Raw genomic sequence first — 10,253 nt, 5'->3', positions numbered from 1 at the left:
CCCTTTTATTAACTTTTTTTTTATAGTAGTTTTTTTTTTTTTTTTTTGGTCTTTTTCCTTTTCATCGGTACCAGGGATCGAACTCACGACTGCCTGCTTGCAAGGCAGGCGCTTATGCCGCTGAGCTAAATCCCCAGCCCCCCTTTTTTAACTTTGAAAGAGGTAGCAAATTAGGTAAAGCAGGTGCGTTTATTTGCTTATTCATATCCCTTAGTCTCTCAGTGCCTCTTATGTGCACAGCCTGTCTGGTTTTATGCAAAAAATAAAACTTTTCTACCACATTATTATCTTCTTTTTGTCTTCTGTGTTTTCTTAGTCAATGTTAATGCTTTTTCTCAACTGGGCATGCTCATCAGTGACAAATTTGGCAATATGGTACTTCAAGGGTAAATACAAAGAACATTGCTTGGTCTTTAAAAATTCCAGAATAATTTCTAAATTTTCTATAGTGCTGAGCCCAGTTTACCTTGGAGAAGCACTACCTGACATTGGTTTTTTTCTTTTTCTTTCTGAGATTTATAATCCAGGAAAAAAACAAGACATAACTTTTGCCTCCAAAACTATATTTTTAGTTATTTTATTTTGCTATGTACCCTTCATGGGCTCCCAGTATCCTTTTAAATAATCTAAAATTTCTCAGAGTCTGGGTGTTAAGTAGTATCAGCCATTATCTGTTCCACATCCCTAATAGTTCAATTAATAAAATCAAGGTTATTATAGTTTATTAAAATTCCATTAAATGTAGGTTGGAGATAGATGGAGAATGGAAAAGGAAGGGAAATTATTTTATATCATATCATGGAGAGTTAGATTTTTAAATTCTGGCATCACGGGAGGGATAGCAAAAGTCTTTGTAAAAGTGACATTTAAAAAAAAATTAAGTAACACTCAGGCTGGTCTCCACGAAGGCCAGCTCCCTGCTTCTTTTGATAGAGATGGCAGTTGGTGGCTCAAATCTAGGATTTAGGTTCCCTTGCCCAAGAGAATGAGCGCCCTTCATCCAGGGCAGGGTTTCTCAATCTTGGCATCTTTGGCTTCGGGATAGGATAACTCTTTGTTGTGGGGACTTGGCAGCCCTGGGCCTGCCTCTGTCTCCTCATCTGTATATTGGGTGTGTCACAAGATCATGACTTTGAATGTTATCACCTAAGCACTTTGCACTAATGCATGAAGTAGTTGCTGCTTACTAAGTGCTGATATTGATCTTAGTAACTAGGATGCTGAGCCTGGCTCTCTCAAGGTCCTGGAGGCAAGACCTGGGCTGAAATCAAGGTACCAACAGGCCACACGCCCTGTGGGGGCTCGCAGCAGAACCTTTCCCTTCCCTCCTCCAGCTTCTGGGGCTGGCACCCCGTCTTCTCCCTACAGTCATGCCGCCTCCTATCTCTCATTTGCAAGGACACTTGTGGTTGGCAGTTAGAACCCATTTAGGAACCAGAATATTCTCTCCTCAAATCCTGAGTCTAACTACATCCACAAAAACCTTACCATACGGGGGAGAGTTCCGGGTTCCAGAGATCAGGGGCCCGTACCCCGTGGGTGCCACCAGTTCATTCACAATCCCTAAGCCTTTTCTTCCCCAGTGAAGCTCTGGGCTGGGCAGATACCCCACAAGGTGTCTTCCAGAAGCCAGAGGGACGGTGCTTCTGCAACACTGCCTCTCAGCTCCCTCTGGGACCTTTCTGGTCCCCTCTTTTTTTTTTGGCTTTTCATTTGTCCAACAGTCAGGAAGAAGCAGGGAGCGTGATGGAGAAAATGCCCGGCCAGGGACGGGAGACTCGGAGAACCACCAGGTGGGTGGTGCCCCATGCCCCACAGCTGGTCCCTAGGCTCCCTCCTGCATTTGCATTTGGAAAGGGAAAGAAGGAGACTGGGTGCCACTGGCATTTCCAGTTCAGAAGGGAATTCACCTCCTGACAGCTGGGAACTTGTTGAGAAACTTCCAGAGCCTGAGAATTTTCTCTTCCAACCAGGCTCCCAGGCAGGGACCCCCCACAGTTCATTCCACACCCGCCACCACCAGGAAGGCACCCTTTGAACTCAGGGTCCCCTCCGAGGCCAAGGCCCTGACCCCCAGACCTCGCTCCCCACTCTGTCCCGCCCTCCAGGGCTGTGGCCCCTGGGCATCTCCCTCATTGAGATGCTTCTCTGCACAACTCAGCAGTTGCTGTCCCCTCTCGGAAGACATGCACAGCCACTGTCAGAGCTGGGGACAGATGACAGCCTGTGCTGAGCTCCCGCCCCGGCCGATTCCCAAAACAGGATGTGGGAAGGATGCGTGGAAGGGTGGAGAGCCCCAGCTGAAAAAACAGATCTTTCTCCCTACACATGGATTCTTGGACACGCAGTTCCCCTTCAAAGCCCGCACAGGAGTCCTCTTCACGTGGAGCTGCACAGTAAGGTCCTGCAGCCAGGCCTGTGACCTCAAGTCTACTTGCTGCGATGTGGCTCGAGGTGTTTTAAAAATGCCTGCCAGCTTCAGTGAGCTCGCCTGAGTCTGCCAGTGGCACCAGGTTTGGGGACTGAGACCACGGGACAGCATACATGCCACCCTTGGCCCAGACTAAGTATTCTGTACCAATTAGTACCAGTTAGTGCCAAGTGTTGCTAGTGTTCCCCGAGCAAGACAGTACAGGAAGAGCTGCTAACATGGCTCTGCCATCAGGTGTGCTACATATAAAATATTTTATTACAAAAAGCTCAGTCCTGTGATATTTCAGAAGGAACCGAATGGGCCACAGGCTTCTCTTTTCCTGGCACACAGAAGGGACCCTAGTAAGTGGTATCAGTGAGGCTATCATCACACACATCAGGCGCCCAAGTCCATCAGGCCCGAGGCCCTCAAAGAACCGCCAGCATCAGGGACCCCAAAGAGCCACCACCCGGGTCCACCCTACCGCTCAACTGCTTCCTGCACCAAGTGGCCCCGTGTCCCTGGGGCCAGGCTGAGCCAGTGTCTCCCACGGCCCTGCTTCAGGATGCAGGAGAGAGGGGAAATGCACAGCTTGTTTCTTCTGGAACAGAACAGTCATAGAAGCAAAAGACACAGCCGCACTCTAAACACGCCGCTAGGGTCCTAGCTCAGAAGAGTCTGTCGCCACTGATGGATTCAGCATCAGGGAAGGAAGGGGATGGGGGGTCTGCTGCAGCCAGGAGCTGCAGCAGGGGGTCCTGGACTGTCCTCACAGAATCCCCCATCCCCGCGGGCCAGTGCCAATCGCCCCTCTGCAGCTCCGCTGGGCCCAAGCAGCTCGGCTGCAGTCTGCAGAGTGGACCGCGTGAGGCAGGAGGAAGAGAGAACCGCGGAGCGGGGTGTCAGTCGGGGGGCCGGGCATCGGGGGCCTTCTCCTGGACCTCGTCATACTGTGGCGGAGGGGTCAGCGGCTCGATGGAGACGGGTGGCACATTTTTGTCCGGGAGGTTGATCCTAAAGTCTTTGAGGTGAAGCTTCTCGGATTTGATCCTTCGAACCTTGAGCGGCTTCAGGCGCTTGGCTAACTTGGAGTTCTGTCTGCTGGGGGGGTTCCCGGGGCTCGGCTCCACCTCGGCCCTGGCGGGGGTGGTTTGGTCAGGGCCCGAGAGGGACTCGTAGGAGGGGAGAGAGACGCTCAGCCTGGGGTTCTGCTCCGTCTCCCTGGCTTCGGTGTAGCTGGTGTTCATCACCTCTTCGTAGCTGGGGACGTAGTACCTGGAGGAGGCCTCTTCTTCCTCCTCTTGGCTGCAAATACAGACACACAGGATGAGCACACGCTGGGGGAAGTCAAGGGCCCTGAGACCACACTGGGAGTCTGAGCTCAGCAGCTCAGCACAGAGGCCCTGGGTTCAATTCCCAGTATGGGAGTAGGGGTGGGGGATCCCAAAAAGATGGACTTCAGATCCCAGGTGGGCACTGAGCTTGCACTTGCCATTAGAGCCCAAATGGGTCCTAGGAACAAGGACAGCTAGTGTGCCTGCTGTTTACGATGATGGGCTCAGCCCTGGATCCAGTCTCAGCACCGCAAACTAAGTGCCATTCTTATACCCATTTTATGGATGGGGAAATATACATCAAGGTCAAACAGCTTAGTCACGCTTTCAGGAGAGAGACAGGTACAAGCTGAAGGCCACACTTCATCTACTATTACTTCGGTGTTAAACCTCCTTTGTCACTACATGCCATGTAGCCTGTTTACTCTAATGCCCAGCTAGATCCTGTGGCCAAAGGCAATGGAAAACTCTTTGAAAAGACTGCCAGTGTCAGGCCCAAAGCTGTCCCCCAGTAGGGAAGGAATATAAAATATAGTAGGAAAAAAGTACAGTTCATGTTTAAATTAAAATAAAAATCATTTCTATAAAAGATACACTGCCATTAATCTTCAAAATAGTCCCCAGTATTAAATATGCTTAGCTCATTAATCTTGCCACTTGCTTAAGAAGTTTTGGAAATCTTCATGTGTGAGTGTCTTTTGGTGGCTGCTGCCATGTCCTGAATTGATCCAAACATTTACTACGATTTCTACTGAATAAAAACATCCCAGAGACTAAAAACATCCCAGTGTCTCCGTTGGGTTTGGCACTGTGCAACTTCTGGCTCTTCCTCATAGCCAAAACGAAAGGTAAATGTTCTGAATGGATTCAGGACGTGGAGGCAGCCGTGACAGCACAGGTAAAGACACTTGAGAAAGGAGAACTCAGAACTGCTTCAGAAAGTGCGAGAACAGCGGGATAAGTGTGCTTGATGTGGTCGGGATGGGATTAGCGGCAATGCACCTTGTACTGTAATCTATTTTTAAAACTTAAACATCACCATATTCTTTTTGATCAAATCACATATGTGAGCCATAATATTTATATATAATTCAAATAATGGTGTAATTTTTTTCTTTCAAGTTCACCCTAAAACTCAAAGAGATCAGATCATCAGCCTCATTCTCATTTCTCTGTTGAAAAGGATGTCTCTATACACAAGGTGGCCAAAGCTGCCCACCAAGACCTGCAGTGGGGATCATGACCAACCTCAGACCCTGCCCTGCGCCCCCATTGGGAAGGGATCTGAATGTGCTCACGGTCTGGACAGGGAGCCACGGGCGAACAACTTTCCTCCCTTGCTCTGTCTGTATTTCCTGAGTTCTCTAGCATAGCCAGTGAGGTGATTAGTTTTATGTGTCTGACCAGGAGATCTCCAGATTGAACTTTATTTCTGGGGTGTCTGAGAGATCTCTCCCCAAGAGGCATGCATTCAATAGGCAGACTCAGAAAAGCAGTTTGGCCTCCCCAGGGTGGGTGGGCTCAGGCCCAGCTGCTGAGGGTCTGCACAGAGCAAAAGGAAGAAGAGGATTTGTCCCCTTCTCCTGCCTCACGGTAGAGCTGGGCCTTCTCTCAAAGCCTTCCTCAGACGGGGATTTAGTGTCTCCTTCCCTGGGCTCAGCCTTCAGCCATGGGCCGAATCACACCACTGGCTTCCCCCGGCTCCAGCTTGGCAATGGTATCACACAACGTTTGGGTCAGTGACACATAGAATGATGGCCCCATAGTCCATTCCACCTTGTGACACGGTGGCTGTCTTCGTGTACAGAAGGAAGCTATGTGAGGTTCATAGGACCAACTGCCTGGTCACGCACTGCACTGCTCGGGGAGCCTCTCGGTCACAAGCAGCACATGATTCTGAATCTCCTCCACTGATTCTGTTTTTCGGGAAAACCCTGGGGCAGCGTGAATCATCTTTTACTATAAGAAAACAAGTTCAACTTTTCCAGCATAAAAACAACTCCCTTCCTGAAGATAAGAAATACTTGTAGAAAAATGTAAACACAGAAAAATCCGATGGAGAAAATAAAAACATCCCAAACTTTCATCTGGAGAGAGTCCCAGAGAGTTTCTGGGTGGATGCCTCCCCCAGACCTCTGGAGCCCACACCGCCCCCAGTAGACACAAGAGGATCTCACCCGAGAGCCTGGGTGGCCATCTCCTTCCTCGGGCTGTGACACGGTCATGTTAATACGCACGGCATGCGGTGGCTGGGCATGCACTGAGCAGGTAATACATGATTTCCCTCCCTCAGTGGATAGCCAGGTTGCTTCTGAGTTTTGCTATTCTATTTTTTAAACTTTTGCTATTCTAACCAATGATCTCCAAAAGGGAGTTTATAGTGATAAACTCCTCCACCCTGTGTAACTGTGTTCTGAGGATAAAATCTTTACATTAGACTGGATGGGTATGCATCTTTAATACCACCCACTATGGCAAAACTCCCCAGAAATATTAGATCTGCCAACCCTCCCTTCTGTATCCTGCCTCCTCTCTAATGCCCCCAAATTGGGGGGGGGGCTGTCCATTTTGGCCAATATGATAGGTTAACAGTAAAATTATCTTTTTATTTGCATTTCTTGACTAATGAGGTTGAACAGCTCACTTCAATGAGCTGAGATGCTTGTTTACAACTTTGGTCCACCTTCTCTGCTTGGTGCATTTATCTCTCGGGGCTACTTATCAGGATTCCTTTTAAACTGGAGATCTCAACCTTCCTCACATGGTCCCAAATTTGTCACCTGTCTTCTTAGACATGTTTGTGGTGTTTGGGCAGATGCAATGCTGGCTCCTGACCTTTTGGAATCAGATCATACATACACGGTTCCTCCGGGTGACATGGACAAGTAACCACACAGGTGGCCCTGGTCACCCCGACCCCGTTCAGTTTCCCCGGGGCTGTCAAAATCGTGTCAGCCCTGTAACACGTTCGTACCTCATGGTCTGAGGAACCTTTTTCTAGAAGCATCAAGTTCTTTGTAAAGCGGAAAACTGTGTCACAGAGCCTTGGTGGAAAACAGCAGGAAAATCAAGCCTTCTACATTCCCACACGGTCACCCATGAAAGTGTGCGCGCGCCCCGCCTCTAGGCTGGCCCTGGGCGTCCTCACCTGTCTTCCTCCTGGACGTGAGGTGCAGCCCCAGCCTGCTGCTGGATGTGGGCCAGCTCCTCACCCTGGCGCTGCCGCCTCTTGTCGCGGATGCTCAGGCAGATGGACAGCAGCAGGAGCATTATCCCCGCGCCGATCAGCACGTAGGCCACCGAGAAGGTCTTGCTCTTGAGGATGCCACCACTGCCGCCACCCGCCTCAGTCTTATTCCCCTGTGCCGTCGGCTTTTCCGCGCCGCTGAAGCCAGGGACCAGGTTCCACATGGCCATGATGATCCCGAGGACCAGCATCCCCAGGCCGATGGCAGTCAGTGCATGGTGCGAGCCATTGGCTTTGGAGTGGGCCATCATGTCCGCAAGAGCAGGGCAAAGCCCAGGGCCGAGGAAGAAAATAAATAAATAAAAACCCTTCACGGGCGCTAAAGGAAATCTCTAGTGCCACATTAAAAAGTCATCCGCTGAACCCGCAAGGGATGGCTCCGCACAGACTTCGGGTGTCTCGTGCACACGGCTGCAGCTGAGAGCTCTGCAGGGACACAGAAGAGCGGAGAGAACATCAGTTCTGACCCGAGTGGCCTTTGTGCACACAGCGGCCCCGCTCCCGGCCGAGGTAGGAAGCAGCTGCGAGCCGTGGTGCTCTGGGCAGCTCAGCCTCGGCTTTGATGATCAGCTGTCCCCAGCTGGGTCCGGGCTCCCACACCGGCAGAGGAAGCTGACCCACCTATCTGCATGAGCAGGGAGAAGCCAGACCTCTCCTTCCAGGAGGCTGCGAGCTTTAATGAGCTTTTAATGACCTGCAGGAAAACCTTGTGCTCGCACGACAGGGTCCCCTGGTGCCAGAGCTGCGGCCTGCGGGGGTCCATTTACCATTCTTGCGGGCTCCCCACTCCCAGCCCCTGCCTCCCTGTCCCCTCTCATCTGCCGATCTCAGCACCCCCCCCCCCCAGCACCCGCAGTTTTCAGGTCCCCTGTAAGCTCCACCAGCTACCGTGGCAAATCTATTTCTTCTCGTGATCACATCGTCACCGGTAAGCCTGGCACATGAATGGAGACCAAATCCCCTGCCAAGACAAGCGTTCCTCAGCCTTAAGGACCTCCTTGCATTTTCCCTTCTCCTCTCCCCTTCTCTTCCTTTTCTTTTATTTTTTGTGATACCAGGGATTGAACCCAGACCCTTCAAACTAAACAACAGCCCAGTCCCTTTTAATTTTTTATTTTGAGACAAGATCTCACTAAGTTGATGAGTTGACCAGTCGGGGCCCAAGCTTGCAATCCTCCTGCCTCAGCCTCCCAGAGTGCTCTCAGACCCTGAGCTCATGGAAGAAGCCAGCAGGCCCAGGAGAATCAATGAGGCAGGGTGTTATCACCTGATGCTTGAGGTTAGCGCAATTTCAGGGACCTCTAGGCTGGGGAGATAGCTCAGCTGCATAAGTGCCTGCCTGACAAGCACAAGGTCCTGAGTTTGAGTCCTGGTACCAAAAAAAAAAAAATTTCAGGGGACACCAAGGGGTGCAAGCAATGCTCTTTGCCAACCACCCCTTGATTAGCTATTCCCACAGCAGGAAATTCTGCCAAACAGTAAAACTCAGCTGACATTTAGTTGGGCGAGGCCCTGTTTTCAATCCCACGTTCTTTCCAGTTTTCCCACAGGGACAGCTAACCGGGCCAGGCGAAACTTGATGCTGCCGAGCTATTTTCTTGTCAAACCACAGCCTTCATCTGAAACTGGCCGCTCTGATAAAAGATCCTCCACAAATATTTGGGGCAACATCGTATATCAGCTTGAGGTCTCTGCCTTCTTTTCTCCGCCCGACAAATATTTCTCATGCCGCATCTCTGTGCCCCCTGAGCCGCGCAAGGCCCTGGGAAGCAGGGTGAGCAAGTCCAGGCAGCGGGAACAGGCTCTCCCAGGAACGGCAAAAAATGAGAATAAAGCACAGGCCCTGTGGCATTAGACTATAAACTCCTACACCCTGGCCTCTGTGATTCCAGCTTCCCGGGCTGATGCAGTATAAAAATATTCACTGCAGCTTCCTACTAGTGAGGAGCTGAAAACCACTAAAATAGTCAATAATCCAGATCTGCATAAATGCATGAGGCTAGCTCACCCGTTACATTACAGCCACACACAGCCAGTGGGACTTTTACAGTCAAGTGAGGTTAAAACCACAGTGCATCCAGTACAGTTCTCATTTCTTTAAAAAAAAATTCTAGAGAAATACACAAATATATAGGAAAAAAGACTGGGTGATTATACTTTAAAAAAATTTAAAACACGCTATATTTTTAAATATATAAACATGTGTGTTAAAATCCTACAGGGAGGTCTAGGGATTTAGCTCAGCTGCATAAGCGCCTGCCTTGCAAGCGTGAGGTCACGAGTTCAATCCCTGGTACCGATAAAAGTAAAAAAAAAAAAAAAAAAAAAAAAAAAAAAAAAAAAAAAAAAGAAAAGAAAAAGAAAAAGAAAAAGAAAAAAAGAAAAAAAAAATCCTACAGGGGCCGAGCACATTCTGAACTTAAACCTAGGATTGCTTCTTGGGCTGGAGAGGTAAAGGGGAACTTCTGATTCATTTCTGGATTTTTAACGTTTGATGATCAGAAGCAGCACAGGAGGGCAGTGAAGGCAGAACATGGTGGCAGGTTAGCGGGGTGCTTGCTGGTCTTTGTTCTTCCTCAGCTGTGTGGCCCTGGGGCAGTTACTCAACCTCTCTGTGCTTCAGCTTTCACAACTGGAAGATGGAGTAGTTGCTCGTACACACCTCCAAGGGAAGGTGTGATGGGGAATAAGGAAAAATGCCCAAAGAACCTGGAACAGTACGCAGCTAGAGCCTGAGATCTTACTGGGGCGAGATCATCCGCAAATGGCACAAACATTAGTTTTGGGGGGTGGGCAAGGTGAAAAATTCTAGATATTGCAAACGTGCGTTGCCCAACAGATTCCACAGAAAGACTCCTTAGGAGAGCGACGTGGAGGGAAGGTTTGGGAAACAGTCTTTACTCTGTTTCCAAACGCTCAAATGAGACATGCCATGATGCTCCTAATTATTTCTCCGCTGTGCTAGGACTAAGGATGATTTTTCGTTTCTTTTTCTTCCTGGGGGAGTAGGAGGTGGGAAGGAGAAATGTTCGTGGGTTGATTTCACAAGGAGAAGGTGAAAGGCAGGGCTCCGTCCTTTGTCCCACAGTGGCTTAAACTCGCGCTCAGGCCTGGTCTTCCTTTTGTGGACTGGGCTCCGCCGTGTCCCCTGGGCTCTGTGAAAATGCAGCCCAGCTGGCTGCTGTTTACCCCCTGCCCGGCTTGTTGACCTTGGACGCCATCTGGGTTATATTTAGCGTGCTGTTGTTTCCCCCAGAAA

General features: G+C 49.8%; 1 protein-coding gene across 5 annotated transcripts in view; it reads right to left on the bottom strand.

Moving 5' to 3' along the window:
• Positions 1 to 2,666: 2,666 nt before the first annotated feature.
• The window catches only part of Tmem51 (transmembrane protein 51), a 45,763-nt gene continuing 38,176 nt past the window's right edge, over positions 2,667 to 10,253 (bottom strand). For all 5 annotated transcript variants that reach the window (XM_013154041.2, XM_013154039.2, XM_013154042.2 and 2 more), the window contains 2 exons: positions 6,896 to 7,420; positions 2,667 to 3,718 (listed from right to left, as the gene is read on the bottom strand). In XM_013154041.2, the coding sequence (XP_013009495.1) occupies positions 3,316 to 3,718; positions 6,896 to 7,245 (753 nt within the window). In that variant the 5' untranslated portion in view covers positions 7,246 to 7,420 and the 3' untranslated portion in view covers positions 2,667 to 3,315. The remainder of the gene's footprint in view (positions 3,719 to 6,895; positions 7,421 to 10,253) is intronic.

The sequence above is a fragment of the Cavia porcellus genome, unplaced genomic scaffold, assembly GCF_034190915.1.
Source record: "Cavia porcellus strain 051 isolate PalLab524CR breed Dunkin Hartley unplaced genomic scaffold, mCavPor4.1 scaffold_25, whole genome shotgun sequence".
Classification (NCBI taxonomy): Eukaryota; Metazoa; Chordata; class Mammalia; order Rodentia; family Caviidae; genus Cavia; species Cavia porcellus.
The sequence above is the reverse complement of the archived record's forward strand: the minus strand, read 5'-3'. Positions and strand labels throughout refer to the sequence as shown.